Here is an 18,963-nt window from a genome sequence, read left to right as displayed (position 1 = left end):
CGCGGACATCACATTAAGGAAAACAGTTTACCAAATGTTAGGTGAATCGAAATTGAGTTATGGAATAACGATCTATGCATTCTGTTCGAACACCAAAAAGCAAAATATCGATAACACGATAAAAATAATTGTAAAGAACGTCACTTACGGAACCCGGCTCGAGCACATACCATTCGAAGAACAGCTTACCGAACTTAATCTTCTTGCGATAAGTAATCTGAGGAACTATACAATCATCACGTCAAACTACTTCAAGACTGAATACAAGACATAGTCAACCAGACAAAAACAGTTTAGGAAGACCGAGAAATATAACATTCCGAGAGTATATACAAATGATGGAACACGATAAAGAAACTAGTACGTTCCAAATCTCTTTAATTAACTTCCTGGCAATTTGCAGGAAATCCAGTCGTTACGTACAGTAAAAAAAGGAAATCCTGAAATGGTGTCAAAGTAGGTCGATTTGAATTTGGAAGTGTGCCCTTATACTTTATTCATGATCTCGTCTTGTAACTCATGTCAAGCAATTTTTGTCGCTTCTTTGCTTATCACTGATTCATGGCCGCTGCTTGTGTTGGTTTTTGCTGTAATGACTTTGCTGTTGAACTTTTAGTTTCGAATATTTTCTTATTGCTTTTGCGTTTCATTATTGGCTTAGTATATGACTGATTCACGAGCAATGTCCACGGTATTTTTCTTACATATTTATATATTTTTCATGATTTTGTTCGTTCGGATAGAAGTTTTCCGTGTTGAGTGTTACTTGTCGTTTTTGGTTTTCGCTACTGCTGCATGCGGTGTTTCTTCTTTTTACGCGGGATGAATGTAACGGATACAATTGCACGACCCAAAGTTCAATCCGCAAAGTGTTAATGATTGTTAGGCCACAGCATGACACACCACGGGTTCTTGCAGTTTAAGTTTTGTTTTATTCTTGTTGTTTCTCTTTTTTTTTCTGTAGCAAAGCATTGGGGGGGGGGGGGGAGCATTTGTACAATTGGACTGCTTGTTCTCACACACAAGCACATATGCTTAAGTGAGGCGGTTTTGGAAAGTATATTTTGAAAGAAAACCTGAAATAAAACTATTCTATTCTATTCTAAGTGTTCTTGTACTTTCACTTTACGTCCGGCCGCAACGGCGACAGTCAGGTACGGAGCCAACGAAGCGGCGGCGGCAAACAAATGCATGGTCGCGGCGCAAGTTGTCTTTGCGCCGAGTTTGCCACTACAGGCTAAAACCAATCGCGCACTGGAAAATCATGATGCGCCGCATTCACTGCCCGTGACTACTAAAGTCGGTGATATAGCAAACGCACAAAGCCAATGAGCGTCTGTTGTGACGATGCACTTTTGGCGCAGATTGACTGGATCCATCGGACCGTCGGCCGCGGTGGTGTAATTAAAGTGGGTGACCGCAAGTGGGGAGGACATGGTCATTCGGTTGTCCGCCGCTAGCGTGCCCTTCACGGTCGGCGGTGTAAAGCTTTTCGGCGAGAACGACAAACGCGAAATCCCAATGTAGCGGAGTGTCCGACGCGACGGGCTTGTCGAGAGAACTCCAGCGTTTCAGCTGGAGCCCTGCTCCGCCCAGTGCATCTTCCACCATGGCTTTAGTCAAGCTGACCTTGGGAAATTTGATGCCCGCGACGGTGTACTCGCGAGATCCGACAACGCCGCAAAATATGAGGTGCCCTCCGTCGCGAATCAGACCCGACACATTCCGCGTGACTCTCCGAAAGGCTTCTTCGTCGCGACTTGCGGCCGCGAGGCAGAGGCTCGAGAAGACCACGTCGAAAAGTTCATCGTGCTCTTCGGGGAGGACGTTCGTGTCCAGGACGTTGCACGGGATGACCTTCTTGATGGCCGCGCGTGTCCTTTCTTCGATGTCTTTGGCTCCACATTTCGCGTCCCTGCGTGGTCAGTTTCTCGGGTTAGAAAAACAATCTTATATGAACTCAAAATTCTACGAAAACGAAGGAGGGGCATAGAAGACAACACGCTCGACAATACACAAAATGCTGGTTCACAGAGATGCGTTTGACTACGCTCAACTACTACCGCTTGAAACTATACTTTGCTTCAGCTTAGCTCCGAGCATAGAAGTCTGGGGACGGTTCACCGCATGCAAAAGACGGTACGTACGCATCACGAAGTAGTTCGCAAAAGTAAAATTTTAGAAATACTTTGTTTCTGTGCATACACTGCACAATTTTTATGCTGAGAACTAATTACCAAAAAATGAATAAAATAAATTACGTTCCACGTTCTTCACATTGTAGTAATGAAAATGCTTCGACGAAAAACGCCTACATGCTGGCAACACTCATGCGACTGCTACCGCCTTCCCCCCATTTTTTGCGTGTGATTTTCTGTTCTCAATGGCCGAATCGTGGGCTTCAAGACCAACGCTTTCCTCGCCAAGTTGCTGGACATCCTTTGGTTTTCTGTTTTTCTAATTTCCACCGACAACGCAAGATAAAAAGAAAGGCAGGTTTGGGAGTCAGACGCGAGATCGGGATGAAAGTGTACTTTACTTCGTCAGGAGTCTCAAACCGCGTCGTACCGCGAAGTTGTTCAACGAACATCAGAGCTAACAGGCGCTGGGAAATCGACGAAACATTAATTCGCTGACGACGGGAAACGCTCTACGATGAAAAACGTGTCAAAATTGGGAGCCAAGGCGGCGGTCAGAGGCAAAACCATGCCGTGTTGATGCAGCGCCGAGAAAATGCGTACTCCAATGCGACCGTGCTTCCCAGCACTGCCGACAGGGAACACCTCTCGCCCCTCTGTTCGCGGCTGACGGAGTTCGTCTTGGCAAAGGACGGTCCCGGTCGGCTGCTACGCCTGCGAATAAGCAGGAGAAATGACACCAGCGGCGACGACGACACTGTCGATGGATGCGGCCCGCAACCGCATGAACGACGCCAAAAACACCGCTTGCTGGCAACACCGTAACAACTGGGGGGACGGGAACAAGCAATGATAGCCTGCACATTTTGCCTTTGACCTCACTCTTGCCTTAAGGCAAGAGTGAGGTGCAAACGTAAAATAAAGGCATTCTATAAATGAATCAGGGACGCGGTATGCGTTTGTTGCTGTTATCCGTTTGCGGAGAGAGCGCGCTGCTGTGTTCGAAATGGGAGACACGGAGTAGTCTACTCAGTGAGATCACTTAACCGACCTTTTACCGTGGGCTCCGGTCGGCACCGTGGCAGAGCGGAAGACCCGTCTGGGCACGGAACGTTACCAACTTCCTTGTTCCAGACCCGGCCTTCCTCTGCCGGCAGTGCGACGGCCCTTTGGGAAGCCCAGCAGCCGCCGCACTGAACCCAGTCCTATTCTACGACGCGGAATGGCATTTTTAGTTTTGTAGTAGTCAAAATGGGTCTCTTCGACTTCTCTGCACCTCTGCGCAGATTCCGAGCGGAGTGATATACGAAGTGCGGGCGAAGTCTTTTGATTAAGATGAAAAGAAAAAACAAGATAGCTTCATATGGTCCCCTTATCTGGAGGGGCCGGGAGGTTGGATGATGCGTTGTGTTGTGTCAACTTTGTTGACCTTGCGTAGTCAAGGAGCGTGTCCATGACCTGCTTTCTTTGTTGTAGTTCTTGTCTGGAGGTCCCCCAGTTTTTATTGCCGTAGGAGTCGTAAATCTTGTGGTAGTCTTAAAGAGGCCCTACAATCATATTTAAGCGTCTACCTTTTCTTTTGTGGCTTCCCCCTACAACTCTCGGGGTTCGGCCAAGCCAGCGGGCACGGAGAGAATAACTGAATATCAGTGCGTCATATTTTAACCGGACGACGCGGAAACCTCCTCCACGTACGGGGTCGACCCACGGTGCCTAAAGCGCGCGATATGTGACGTCTTTGGTCCTAGCCTAATTACTACTTGTCAGAGCCGCTAAAAGCTTCTTTTTAGTCAAAATACAAAATATAAGTGGCACGAACCGTTTCAATTATTCATGAAAGTAGTTTTGTTTAGTATATTAGAAAAGAAAAGAACAAAAGAAACAAATGTAGTTTACAAAGTACGGAAACGAGAAATGACCCGTCGACATACCCGCCACCAAGCGGTGGAAAAGGTGGCGCATACTAGGAAGGTGTAGTGGGATCAGGCACCGACGTGCGGCGAGCGTAGAAAGGTCCCGGATGTACGCGGCCGCGCTGCGGTCGAGGATCCGGCCGGTTCCGAGCGTTCCGAAGGCCTTCAGAGCAGATTGCCTTGCGGTTTGGCAATATGGCAGCGCGAAGTGGCTCCCGTTCTGAACTGATCTTTACCCCTTGTTTGCTGTCGTTTGTGGCCAATGAAGTGTCATGCCGAATTTGTGTTTAATCGCGCAGCAAATGCAATGAGAGCCGCCCTTGCTGCCCGCTTTATACAGCCTATTCAGAACATGCTTTAGTGGCGCTCTCTCGTGCCGTCGACACGGAGTGCGGCAGCCGTGAGCGCTCGCTGAGCTCACTACCCCTTCTCTAGTTCACGGCCACTAAAGCGACCAAGGACGTCATGAGGGGGGTCAGTTTTTGCTTGTTTTTGTAATTTTAATTGGCCTGTAACTTTAAGAATAAAGCGAAATTCGCTAAAAGAAAAGTTTCATTAAGTTACTACGTTCAGTGCCCTCAGGTTCGGTGCAAGTTCAAGACACGCAAAAAAGTTCTTGCAGGGCCTCTTCGTTCCTTGGCTTCTGGCCACGCGATCCCAAATGCGGTGTCTACAGGTGGCCGGGGGCTCGATTTTGATGGCTAATGACGAGGTAACACTGGTGCCATCTACCGGGTTACGTTGGAACACTTCACATCTGCGTACATTTTACGCATGACTATTTCACAAGCAGCCCAAAATCATTCGGACAATGTTATAGAAACCATTTACCATAGATAGCGCCTAGTTTTCCTCATGCAAATGCTGCAAAATCCTTGATCTAGTTAGACGCCAATCGAAAGGTTTTCAGGGCTATCTGAGCGATGGCGCCACCTGCCAGAATGTTTTGTCGTCGTGAGCCGCCCATCAAATGCTATCGTAGCGCGGTCAAACACAGTCAAACGCAGAGGTGTGAGCCAGCCTTAACTATACTCGAACACAACGTTCTGTAGCATGCTTGAAGTGAGGCACCAAAACAACGAGGACACAAGGAGAGATGCAGACAGGACGAGGCGCACTTTCAACTGAACTTTATTTTTGAAAAACACAAAAACGCAAGCTATGCCCAATGTACACGTGCGCATGGGTAAGAAATAAAGATAGAACAAAGCCTAGCGCGTTTTCCTACGTGACACGTTCATTTTGAAGGAACGTATACTCCCTATCAGATACAGATAAAGATGGAGCGCTGACGCAGACATCGGTTCCGCGAGATCTTATGGTGAAGGCCTCCAAGATTTCGCGAGCGATTTTTGTTGCGCCGCTTCCAACAATTCTTGTTTCGTCAAACTTTGGGTCACACTCGCATCGATCACAGTGTACTGCCAAGTGGCCAGACGGGGATTGCCTAGTTGGCGCAGAGTGCTCCCTGATTCTATCATTAATGCACCTCCCCGTCTGGCCTGATTCTATCATTAATGCACCTCCCCGTTTGGCCAGACGGGGAGGTGCATTAATGATAGAATCAGGGAGCACTCTGCGTCAACTAGGCAATCCCCGTCTGGTCACTTGGCAGTACACTGTGATCGATGCGAGTGTGACCCAAAGTTTGACGAAACAAGAATTGTTGGAAGCGGCACAACAAAAATCGCTCGCGAAATCTTGGAGGCCTTCACCATAAGATCTCGCGGCACCGATGTCTGTGTCAGCGCCCCATCTTTATCTCTATCTGATAGGGAGTATAAGTTCCTTCAAAATGAACGTGTCACGTAGGAAAACGCGCTAGGCTTCGTTCTATCTTTATTTCTTACCCATGCGCACGTGTACATTGGGCGCAGCTTGCGTTTCTGTGTTTTTCAAAAATAAAGTTCAGTTGAAAGTGCGCCTCGTCCTGTCTGCATCTCTCCTTATGTCCTCGTTGTTCTGGCGCCTCACTTCAAGCATGTACAACCAACTAGCCCAACTCGCCGTTCTAGTTCTGTAGCATTTTCGAAGAGGGGGATTGGGGGGCGGGGGGGGGGGGGGGACTTCGCCAGCGTAGCTTTGATCAGCTCTCAAGCAGGCCTTTGACTGCATCGCCACGGAAACTTTGTAACCGAGTATAATGTGTTGCGGGGCATAAAACAGCCGACAAATACCTCCTTGCGCTGGCCTTAAAGAGAGCTCCAGATAAAACTTTTTAGCAGCTGATTTGCCTCGAAATCGCTTCAATACATCAATAGATACGGCTTAAAGGCCGACGTATCCCCTCGGATTTCTGCATGGATGATAATCTGCTTAGCACTCCCCTCTCCTGAGCAGCGAGGGTAGCTAAGCGGGGCAAGGCAATAAGTGGAGAGGATATGGGAAAGGAGGAGGCGGGCAACAGGGGAAAGCGCGAAGTGTACGTCGATCTTTAAAAAATAATCCAAATAACATGTCGAAACTATTTTTTTTTCGAAAGCTCCTGACTTTTTAGATTTGGCCCTTAGCGCGTTTTGTACCTAAAAGACTCAAATGTTGAGAGATGCTGATATTTGGGTTGTACAGCACGTTCCCAGCGGCTTACGTGTTTGATGGTGTGAAATTAATAGTATAGAATTCCACTGTAGCGGAACTAAAAATACAATAAAAAACATGGGGGACATAAAAGCCGTACCAAAATTTGACGCCGCAGCTTTATGCTTCGGATAAGAAATTGAGCCGGAGCACTACCACTGCTAGCCCGTTGCCTTTAGCTTGAATTCCACCCTAGTAATAAGCGACCGCACGCCTGTACGATCCCCATTCAGATCTAAACGGGCAGGAACGGGAATTGAGGCCAGGGTCCTCCCTGCTTTCTGTGGTGCAAGCTTTTGTTTCACGTGCTCAAAGCTGTGGAGACTTGAAACACTTGGTCATCGACCGCCCCCTTTCCAGCAAGCAACGCCATCAAAAGCAGCATGTTAACGGTTAATTTACAGTTCTGTGAAAGCTCCTTACTTGTACCCTTCCAAGATGGCCAATGGTTCGCTCATGAAGGACCAGTTTATGGCGTCATGTGCTTTCTGGATCCACTTCTCTACCTCCTGTCGACTTCTGGGAAGCAGGTCACTTAAAACAATGCTTTGGATCTTCCTTGTCGCCGGGAAGACGTTGGCAACAGTGGGTCCACATCCAATATCCAGAAGTGTTCGCCAGGAGTCAGACACCGCTGTAGAAAGAGGAAGGTATTTCACCTTAGGAGGAATTGGCTGCATGCCCGTAATGATTTCAAGTTCAAGTCTCCATTGTGAGACTCCGAAATGTTATCAGAGGATGGAAGCTCATGCTGGAGATGGGACAAATGAAACTTCTCCCTGCCGCGCTCCTCCTGACAGTGGCTATGAGCCGGAAACGTGGGCGACTCCTAGTAGGGGGCTTAAGATTTCACCAAATGAGGATTTTACTTGAGAAGATTTTCGTAAAACATTAGTACCTCTGAGATCTCTATCAGCGAATGCCGGCGCAAAAGACCGAGTCACCCGAGAATCGTGCTTGTGGCGCCATCCGTGATGTGTGAGGATCAAGCAATTGATGGAAAGCATACAACAATTTAATGATAACAGTTTACGATTTTGCGCTAGAATCAATGCAACAACAGATTTTCTTTTTATGTCTATACGCACGATGTGCTATCAAAAGTTTCCGGGACTGATTTTGTAGCCTAAAAATTTGGGGCTTCAGTTCACGCTGTGAAGGCGGTCGGACAGTGAAGCTATGGTTTCACATGAAACGACTGCTCACTCAACTATAGACCCTTTTTGCGGCAAATGCCACCAGGTGGTGCTCCAGTCTTTGACGTCCCAGAGAACTTCCGGTTTATAAAAAGAATTAACAAAGACCACCTCAACACCGCTGCTTTGAAATTTAAAGGAAACGTTTAACCACCAATTCTCCAGGTGAACGCTGAAAGAACGAAGGAGTGCGAGATCTGTTAAAATGTTCAGAGTATTCTTGTAAACCAACTTGCCTCCTCCGAGATGTAATATTGTACAACCGAAGGCGCTCGTTAAATCTCAAAATTTGTTGTCCGCGTAGCATATTTATGCTTTCTAGCACCGGTGACATAACCAAGATCAACAGGCTTGCAAAAACGGTGCGACCGGAAGTCGCTTGTGGCGCAAACGGCAGTTCATGTTTTCGAAAGAAAAGTAAATGCACTGTACCAAAACTTTTTATAGAAGGTATTCACTGGACGCCATATTTGAGGGCGCTGTTTAGAGCCCATGCTCAGAACGAGCTCCCATTAATAGGTTGCGAAAATGGACAATATTGATGGTGTGGAATGCACGTTATAAAACAACTGTGGAATCTCGCCATGAGCACGCGCTCAGCAGTCATGCGAACAGCTATACACTCCGTGCGACGCAACTGGTGCGCCGCCGCGCGGCCGGTACCGAAGGTAGGCAGCGAGAGCCCCAGAGAAACGAAACCGAAACCACGCCGCGTACGTTGGTACGCACTGAGTGCGATTGCGCTGGGTTCACAGCATGAAGTGCTGCCGGTGCTGCGTCGTTAAGTGCTTCAATAGTTATGCGTCGTATCTCCTGGGGACAAAGTTTAGCAGTTTTTCACCTCGCCGATGTTTTGTGGGACAGCGACAACGATGGACCCGCGCCGTACGACGCGCAAAATTCGGTCTCCCGATCATGTCTGCCACTGTGTCGGCACGGCTGACATATTTTATACTGCCGCTTTGCGCTCTGCGTTTGTTTTCGTACCATTAACGTCTACATGTGTTAGCGCCGATGGGACGAACTGAAATGCCATCCCACACTCGCGGGTATGCAGTGCCGATTTCGTTGGAGGATTGCCCCCCTAGGAAGCTCCGTCCCCGTCGTACGTGTCGGTGATATTTCCGGACAGGTATGGTACGCAGTCTGTACTTCATGAAGAAAGATTCTAATGGTAAAAAAAAGACAAATATGAATTTAAGGAAAACTACAATGAAGCTCGGAATCACTGGAGAATCGACGTTTGAGTATGGAAAGTTATGTGGTGTGCTTTCTTTCTTGATCAGCCTCCTTTTGGATGTGGAAACGCTGACACCCCGAGTTCTGTAGACAACAATTTCTTTTTTCTCTCGGCTCTAGAGCCACCTATCGCAACGTTGTTCGAACTGGAAGTACCGTCCACTAATCCCTTCCTACCTGTAAAGTGTGCACCACCCTATCTTGACAGCCTTTGACGGTCAAAACCAGTTCCCATTTAGTTACGCCGCCCAAATTAAATTTCCACCTGGTTTCGCTATGCCACCTCTTTTTGGTATAATAAGTGTTGTGTCAAGTTACGGTCATGTCAAAGTACCTGTGTGCCGAAAATCAACACTTCGCACAACAGGTTATTACAAAACAGCTGACCGCAAAAGCATTTGACGGCCAAACCGTGTGTTGGCCGACAACTTTGTTTTCTCGGCTTTGTAATGACCTTTCGTAAAGTGGTTTCAATTGGAAATAAAGTCTACTAGTCCCTTCCTACCTGTAAAGTCTCCACCTCCCACGACAAGTGGTAGTTTCTTGACAGCCCTTTCATGGTCAAAACCGGTTCCCATTGAGTTACGGCACCCAAACCAAATTTCCACCTGGTTTCCCTATGCCATTTTTGTTTTTGGTATAATAAGTGCTTTGTCATGCTTCTCTCAAGTCCGAGCACCTGTGTGCCCAAATCTGCACTTCGCACAGCCCGGTTATAACACAACATTTTGGGTCCAATATTCGATATCCCCGTACAGCTTTATTTCTTTATTCGTTAGAAACCTAACTTTCACACCTGCTGTATTAATGAAACTTAGCAAGCTCCGTGCTCAAACTTAGTGAACGTCTCACTCGCCTCCAAATATCATCGTTCCAGCAGTCCTACGTTTACAGCGACGAGCGAAATAAATTTCCCACTTAGAGCAATTATGGTGGCGGCCGTCTTGCTTTTCGCAAAATTGCTCCAACTCCTTTTTCGGCCGCAACTAGAGAAATTGCCCCTAATAACGACTCAATCTCAATATATAAGAAGTGGAGAACAGCTAAATGCCCTTCTTAGGTCTGCCCCGCACTCATGCAACGTCACCCTCAACGTATCGGCTCAAAAAGCAAAAGTTACCTTCGTGCGCGCTTCCGCCGCCACAGCTTGGCAAGCGAAAAGGCGCCGCAGTCTGCGCTGAAAGCGCCTCACTGTCAAACGCCAGCTCCTCCGCTAGCGGCGCTACGCGCGTTTTTCAAAGCGCCCCCTATAGTTCCCGCACGGAGCGTATATGGCCGCCAGTGAATACTCCATATACATGAAAGTCTAGTGACGTCACTCCCCACGTCGCAAGCTGCCGCCGCCGTGGCAGCTTGCGCTACCGTAATATTTACCGGGAAATATATACGGTGAGCGTTTCGTGCTTCGCATTGTTATCAGAAGCGCCTTACCATCAGTCCTCTGGTTCGGACGCTTGTTTTGCGCAATTGTGCATTATTGAAACGCATGTTTGCTGTATGCTGTATGCGTGATATGCACTTTTCGCTTCAATCGCTGAAGGTTTCTTTTTCTGTGAGGGCGACGATACGAAAAAAATTCCAGAATTCCGTACAGCTTGGCTGCAAAAGCGAGAGCAGCACGGTGATGCGCGCGCAGCAGTCGAAGGCAGGGACCTTCATGTCTCTATTGGGGATGTGCGCGACCAAAAGCGTCACTGTCGTTGGCATTTCACGATTGGTCAAACGCTCCCTATGACATCTTGAGTATGATGAATTTTACTTTCATGAATCGGAATAAGAGGAGACGTCAGACTGTCGACTCTGACTGTGTTGGTTTGAAAAAGTAATGACTACAAGCTTCCACCGTGCTTTTGAAACACACCATCAAGAATGTCGCTGGCAATCGGTAATCTCGGTCGTGACGTCACTGATGGGAACCTTAAAAGGAAGCCAACGTAACATCTTGTTACCAATATGCCAAAGGGAGTAGTTCCATTGACTTTTGAAGCTGCATGCGCTACACAAGTTTTTGTGATCACGTGCAATTGTGAGTTGCACTCGCTCTTGAAGAATGATAAAACATCGCTAGAAGACGAAGAGAGGCAGTGCGACCTTCTCAGACCTATGTTTGTTGTCTTCCAGTGAAGTTCTGCCATTCTTGAAGCGCGAGTGCCACTAGAACACTTCGCACCATTCACTGCTTTGTAACATATGAGCTTGATGAATCACTTCAAAGCAGACTTGTATATACTTCAACTACTCTAGTGAAGTTACTGTACTTTAACCACTTTTCTAGACAGTTTCCTAACTTTCAAATGCATTTTTATTTCGGTAATTAGTAGTTAACTTCAATTACTTTTTCTGAGTAACTGCTAATTAAATTACGAATTAATTTCGAATTTTGGTGGTAGGTTTGCTCATCATTAGTCGTGCACAAAAAGAGAAATCTTGAAAGATGAGATGATACTTGCAAAAAGCGGGAAGCATGTGGTGCAGGCAAGGGGGCGGAGGAGTAAATTAGAGTATCTAGAACCCTCCAAAATTTTCACAAGCCCCCCCCCCCCCCCTGCAACAACTCAGCTTCGAGGCGCGTGGAGCAGACAGGCACGTCGCAAGTGAGGCCGAGGACCTGCGGGATTACCGCAGAAGACCGACGCCTCGTCGTGCCCTGAAGCTCGAGGACACTTCACGCATTCCAAAGGTGTGTCTTGCTTCTCCCCGATGTAGAAACTCTCGCCCTGTACAGGAGGTGTACTCACTGCATCCTCAAACAAAAAAGGCAACAAAATGCAGCAGCCTTCCTGAAACTCATCTGGTGCTCCAGTAGGGCAACGCAAAGCTGACGTCTTTGCGTTGCCTTTCTTCCTTAAACTCAGAATGTGCAGGTCCTTCAAGATTCGACGATCGTTCGAGAGGCCTTAGTAATTCTCCCACGATTTTGACATAAAAAATTATAAACAAGCGGTGTTGGAAAGTGCTTTATGTACATGGTACTTAAAGTACTATCTTCAAGTAGGTTTATAAAACTTGTACTTTATTTGAAGTAAATACTTTGAGTATGTACTTGTGCTTTATTCAAATACTTTTGCGGTACTTTCTGGGGAATGTATATCCCCCGACTTCAATGTACATTTCCAAAATTTGAAAACAAGAAATGGCGTATCATCAATGAAAATGTGCTATCGTCTTTTGATATGACATCTGGTAATTTCTCCAAGTGAAGTAATGGCGGCTATAAGACCGATATAAGTAACTGCCTTATAAATTGATTGCGATAAAAAGCTTGCCTGCGAGAGTACAACTACTTTGTGGCGACCTGCCTTTGTCCAACATTTCCGACCATTTCTGTGAAAAACTGATGCACCTCCGATCAGGGGCGTAACTAGGTATGTCCTGAGGGCTGGGGGGAGGGGGGTCAAGGTATCAGATGCTGCGCGCGCATCTTCGTGCTGCCCAATCATTTTGCGCTAAATACACTCCAAACTTTTAGTTTGCACTTCGTATAAGCCTCGTCATTGGCCAAGCTCCTTGCGTAAGATTGGAGTGGCTGGCTATCCCATCTGCTTCGCAGGAAAGCAGTTGCTTAAGATTTATTGGAATGCAGAAACTCTGATGGAATTGTAATATTTGTGTTGTTTTCATTACAGCTCAAATGCATCTGGATCTTTGGCGTCAATCGGATTTTGGGGATAAAGCTAATACTGCCACGTGCATAATAGAGAAGGAGGCAGTTACAGGTTAAAAAAAAGTTTTCGAAGTAAAGGTAGGCCGGGGAGGAGGAAGCAGTCGAAATGCTAGAGATGAGAGGAGGAAACCTCCTCCTCTGTACAGCCTTCCGTCTTCTTCCTCCTCCCCAGCCTTCCTTTTCTCTAAAACTTTTCTTACAGGTGCCTTGCAAGGACTCTTTTACTGGTTTTTAATTTGCACTGAACCCGAGCGCACTGAACGTAATAACTTAATGAAACATTTCTGTTCTCGAATTTCGTTTGATTTTAAAAGTTTTAGGAAAATTAATATTACAAAAACACGAAAAAAGTAACCTCCTTCATGACGTCCTTGATCGCTTGAGTGGCCGTGAACTAGAGGAGGAGTAGTTAGGTAAGCGAGCGCTCACGGCTGCCGCAGTTCGTGTCGACGGCTCGAGAGGGCGCCACTAAAGCATGTTCTGGATAGGCTGTATGAAGCGGGCAGCCAGGGCGGGTCGCATTGCATTTGCCGCGCGATTAATCACTAATTCGGCATGACACTTCATTGGCCACAAACGACAGCAAACACGGGGTAAAGATCATTTCAGAACGGGAGCCACTTCGCGCTGCCATACCGCCAAAGTGCAAGCCAAACCTGCTCCGAAGGCCTTTGGAACGCTCGGAACCGGTCGGATCCTCGACCGCAGCGCAGCCGCGTACATCCGGGACCTTTGTACGCTCGCCGTTCGTCGGTGCCTGATCCCATTACACCTTCCTATTATGCGCCGCCTTTTCCACTGCTTGGCGGCGGCATGTCGAGGGGTCATTTCTTGTTTCCGTACTTTCTAAACTGCATTTGCTTCTTTTCTGATCTAAAATACTGAACAAAATCTACTTTTATAAATAATTGAAGCGGTTCGCGCCGCGCATATTTTGTATTCCGACTAAAAAGAACCTTAAAGTGGCTCTGACGAGTAGTGAGCTCAGGAACAAAGACCTCACATTTCGCGGGCTTTCCGCACCGCGGGTCGCCCTCGTAGGTGGAGGAGGTTTCCGCATCACCCTGTTAAAATATGACGCACTGATATTTAGTTACTCTCTCCGTGCCCGCTGGCTTGCCGGAATCCCGAGGGACGTAGAAACCGCCAAAAAAGGCAGACGCTTAAATATGATTGCAGGGCCCCTTCAACCTGAGTGGAAAAGATAAGGAGGTCAGAATGACCTTGCCGAGTCAATCTCGCCCTAGCTCTCGAACATTCTAGGCCGAATATTCGAGGTGCCAAGGGCAATGGATAAGGAGCCCATCGCGGCCTTGTTGGCTCCCTCTTGTTCCAGCCGGCTGCGGCGCTGCGACGTTCTTTCTCTTCTATCAGCTGTTATCCCCTACGCCCCGGCACCGTAGCTAACGATGACCGTTCGGACCCTGACTTACCTGGCTCGCGTTAGTATTTCCTCTTTAGCAAGTCCTTTCTCTCTCTCTCTCTCGCCGCGACGTTCTCTGCTGCTGTTTCGACGCTCTATTTTTTGTTTGTTTTTGGCGCAAGTTTGCCGATTAAACCCCTCTTATTTTCAGTGTACGGTCGTCGCGAGCCTTTTTCATTTGCGGCAATATCTTTAGACGTATACTCACGAGAATTGAAAATGGAGTGAAGCTCCCTCTGGTAAAACGAGTGGACGCCGGTAAGCGCTTTCATGGCCACCGGATATTCCCTGGGCTCGAAGTCTCGGAGATACTGTTTTCTCATTTTCTCACTGCTCATGATGTTTTCTTGTGTGTCCCGTCAAAATAGCGTCGAGAGTTAAATCTTCCTGTTTTAGCCTGAAACGAGAAGCGGATCGATTTAAAGGAGCTGTGCAACGATATTCAATTGGAATGTTTTTCGCTCTAAACGAGCTTACTGGCACACCTGGGACTCAAGGATACTCACACGCAACGCCACTGGCCAAGAAACTCCTTTGTTGCGGTGTAATTTCAAGGACAAAAGCGATCATTTTCATTCAATCTCTCCTTTGCAAAATCTGATGACGTAACTCGGGGATCGCAGTACACCCAAGTGACGATATTTGAATGCGGTTCATAGATTGGACGCGAGCATTGCGTGGGCACTCGACTTGGGCTCGTGACAATTGCTAGCTCGAGAAGCATTCCGGTAGTGACCCGTGTCCAATCGCTGCAACGACGACAACAGCCGAGCCATAACAATGTCTGGAACTCAGCGCGTGCCCTGTGCTCTGCCAACCCCAGCGCGTGGCTATGATCAACACTGGCGGCATATAATCGGCTCAAGATCACGTGGCCGCTTGTTCTGGCTGCGAGTTGAGGGGGTGAACGCTGCTCATTTTTCTTAAATTTTTTTCCGGGACTTTTATTGCGTGGGGTGAAAAACGAACGCGTGTTTCATAGGTCATTAACGTTAGGGATCCGTTTTAAGCGATATTTGTGCACAGTACAAAAATTGTTGCACAGCTCCTTTAATGGTTTAAGCCCCTTTGAAAACTCCATGAGGCAACGTTAGCGATCGCCATTTCTTGGGCACGAGGCGTTTTATTGGATCAGAGCTCTCGCCGATATTTGACGCAGCCCTCGTGTCCAAATACATGTTTCGAGGGGAGTAGCACGATTGCCCCGCGTGCAGAATCTCTCTCGCAAAAGCCCCGCGTCATTAGCCCCACGTTTTAAAAACCCCGCGTTCAGTTACCCCGCCCCGTGTTCCCCGCATGCCAAAAGCCCCGTCCCCTCTGTCCCCATCCCACCCTCTTCGCGCTTCGACCAGCATTGTTCAACGTTCTAACCTAATTAAAAGTTTTCGGGGTATACAAAGGGTATTTTAAGTGAGAGGAACAGCAAATTAAGGTTAGCACGGAGCGCCGGAAAACTTACGGCGAATTCCACTTGGTCGTTTTGGAGCTGCCCTGTGTTTCACTGGGCGATCGGGATGGAGACGGACGTGTTCCAAGCGTCGTTTTGGATCAGCTCCAACTGCAGATCTGGAACCGGTCACAGTCCGAGTTTCGCGGCGTTGACATCAGCGTCGCCACCATCGGTGACGCTGTGACTATAGCATCGCCACCGGCAACGGCGCTCGGGTGGTGGGGGGCTCTCATTATTACAAAAATACAAATATAAGAGCTTTGTCTGCCAACAATAATTTCAACAAAACGTCTTCACCGCGTCATGAATATAAAATGTAATTTATTGTATATATTTATTTCTATGTGTTTCTCCTTTGGTCTGGAACCCAGACCATAAGCCAAACGCGGGCAGAGGTTGCATGAGCAGTCAACTCACTCGACTCGCTGGCGCCCCAAGTCTTTCCCCCCCCCCCCCCCCTCCCCCCCCCCCTGGCGCCACTGCTCCGCTCTCCCGAATTCGTAACTTTGTAACGGTTGTGTCGCTGTGCGGCCGCTCGTTGCGCGTGGTTTCGTTTAGCTGAGTGTCGTGCGTGCATGGTCCCGGTCTTCGGCGTTCCGCGAGCCTGTCGAATTCAATGAATATTTTTGGTGCTAACTGACAGACTACTGAGGGATGCATTCGACGTGGCCATGTCCAAATGGTGCACGAAGAGCGCAAAAGCCAACCTACATTTTTTTTTCCACTAAAGATTGGTTTGAGTTTGTACTTCCCGTACTCAGCTTTGTTTGCTGAGCGAATTTAATATTGAACTTTTGTTGCCCATAGCTGTTAGTTTACGGGTTGACCGTACTAGAGGCAGGCTTGTGCCCACAGTAGAAACAAATGCTTTCTAATATTCTCCATGAAGAAAGTCCCCGAACGACTACGGCTTTAATGAACTTAATGGTATACACTTAGCCCCACTTCGATTTAGGCACAACTGCATATTTAAAGTGTAAAGATAGGATTTAACCTTGAAAGGGGTCTCGGGCGGCCCTCAAACACACGGAGGATAATAATTAAAGACAGCATTCGGCTCCCTATATTTTAATTTCAAGTTTCATTTATTTCTGGTTCCGGGTGCGACAACCGCATTCTCGTCATCAATTCTTTATAGATAAATGTTTATTTTGTGTCCTGACTATTTAAATAAGTTTACTATGTTAAATATTATGACCACATTGTCATTACAGATGCTGGGACATGGAACGAGCTTTTGAACATTTTCTCACGGAGGAAGGAGGCTTCGGCCACTTTGTGGTTCCCAACCAGTTCCACAGCCTGATGAGTGCCAACATTTCCGAAGCTTCATTGCAGAACCTTTCCATCTTGCTTGCGTGAGAAGCTTTGAATTTGTAAAAATGGAGCTAATGATTGGTGGACGCTACCTGAAGTGCATTATTTGTTAAATAAGCGAACAACTTGTTTATTTACAAGAAACAGCTCATCCATTTGCCATGTTGAACGCGTAATTTTGTGGGTCATTGTGTACATTTGTAGACCTGTTAGTGGCAATTGTAATATTCCACAGAAAGGCAAGTAGCCAATTCCAAAGAAGGCGTACGGCACCGCATGGAATAATGAAGTGAAGAGATCGTGCACAAATGACAGATGTGCTGGCGATCCATAAATGGAGCTTCTGGGCGAGGCTAACAAATTTATTTTGTCAATGTTTTATTTTTTAGGCGTGTGCAAGTGCAGTTCTATACTTAATTCGTCTGTGCATGATTAATGTGAAATAAATGTGCCTCGAAATATTTCGCTCGCAGATCTCGATTCCTTATTAGACGGCTGGACGTCTCGAAACAGAAGAACAACGAACACACGATTACGCACTATTAAGCTGAAAGCGCAATCTCACATTGCAGGCACATACTACGTTAGGTACTTTTAGCAGACCGTTACTGTGGTCCGCGTGCCGCACTATCCCCTAGCAAAAATAACGGTTTAAAATTAGTCCGGAAAGTGAAATCCGGACTAAAATCATACCGGAGTCACACCGGAAAGGCGGCTTCCGGTTCGCACAAACCGTGAATTTTTAAAATCCGGTTCAAAGTCAAATTGGAGGAATTCTGGAGAGGCAAATTCCGGTTTGCTCATACCGTGATTTTCCTAATCCGGTTCAAAGTCAAATTGGAGGAATTCCGGGCAGGCAAATCCCGGTTCGCTCAAACCGTGATTTTCCTAATCCGGTTCAAAGTCAAAATGGAGGAATTCCGGAGAGACAAATTCCGGTTCGCACAAACCGCGATTTTCCTAATCCACTTCAAAGTCAAATTGGTGAAATTCCAGACAGACAAATTCCGGTTCACACAAACCGTGATTTTCCTAATCGGTTCGCACAAACTGTGATTTTTGGAATCCGGTTAAAGATACAATTGAAGGAATTCCAGACACACATTATGCGGTTCGAACAAACCATTCCTTGTCAAATTCGGTTAAAAGGCAAATTGAACAAAGTCTAGACTGAAAATATCCGCTTTGCACAAACCATACTTTGCCATATCTTGTTCAAAAGAAAATCGGATCAGCCGCCTGATGCCGAAGACTTTCATGCGTATGGTTGAAACATCAAGTTGCAAACAATCCTTCCCGATACCGTACAGGCTGCGTCGATCAGAGCTCAGACCGCAGAAGACAGCGAGCTGATACGCGGTGCCAAAAAGGTGACATCAAGGCGATTTTTGCGCTAGTCATCGCCATTTAATTCCATCTAGCTTTTTCTATGCACTCTGTAATACTTGTTCATTATTATGCTTAAACTACGTTTTGTTATTTTTTAAATTTTTTTTTTAAATTGCTTGATAACTGTCAAATAAGCTTTTTCACATAATTTGTTCCACATAACAACAAATAAAAACAAGAACTAATTTGATGGCACAGCTAGATGTACACAAAACCAGAAAGTGTCATTTCAGTATCGTTGATACCTTTCCTGCGGTCTCCTTGTTTATGCCCGCATGTTCAACATTCTATTATGGTGCGCATGCAGGCAATTTCAAGGGCTTTCATCAATATAGGTACGCAAGGCAAGGACTCGAACCGTAACAGTAACCGAAACTGAAAACCATTTAGGAACGAAGATTTTCAGTAACCATAATCGGAACGAAATTATTATTTGAAATTAAAAAAAAAAACAAAAAAACATAACCCTAACCGTAACCGTAACCGTAACCGTAAAGTATTTACCCGTAACCGGTTTTAACCAATATTAGCTGAAAAAAATATAGTTTTTCTCAGGTATGACCTGGAGGGGGGATCTTGAAATGTCGTGGCAATTTGACAGAGTTACTTTCAGCGAGTGGTGCATCTGGTAATACATTTCCGTTCAATCTAACTTTA

At 46.7% G+C, this 18,963-nt stretch overlaps 1 protein-coding gene across 1 annotated transcript; it reads right to left on the bottom strand.

Annotated features, from left to right (window-relative positions):
- Positions 1-1,404: 1,404 nt before the first annotated feature.
- LOC115325136 (nicotinamide N-methyltransferase-like) lies at positions 1,405-14,531 on the bottom strand. The gene is made up of 3 exons (XM_040218549.3): positions 14,359-14,531; positions 7,052-7,262; positions 1,405-1,915 (listed from the first exon to the last, which is right to left on the bottom strand). The coding sequence occupies exons 1-3, from the start codon at positions 14,486-14,488 to the stop codon at positions 1,405-1,407; spliced, it is 852 nt and encodes a 283-aa protein (XP_040074483.1). The 5' UTR covers positions 14,489-14,531.
- Between the last annotated feature and the right edge of the window lie 4,432 nt (positions 14,532-18,963).

Source organism: Ixodes scapularis, unplaced genomic scaffold, assembly GCF_016920785.2.
Source record: "Ixodes scapularis isolate PalLabHiFi unplaced genomic scaffold, ASM1692078v2 PGA_scaffold4__175_contigs__length_147842914, whole genome shotgun sequence".
NCBI lineage: Eukaryota > Metazoa > Arthropoda > Arachnida > Ixodida > Ixodidae > Ixodes > Ixodes scapularis.
This window is presented reverse-complemented; position numbering and strand designations above follow the sequence as displayed.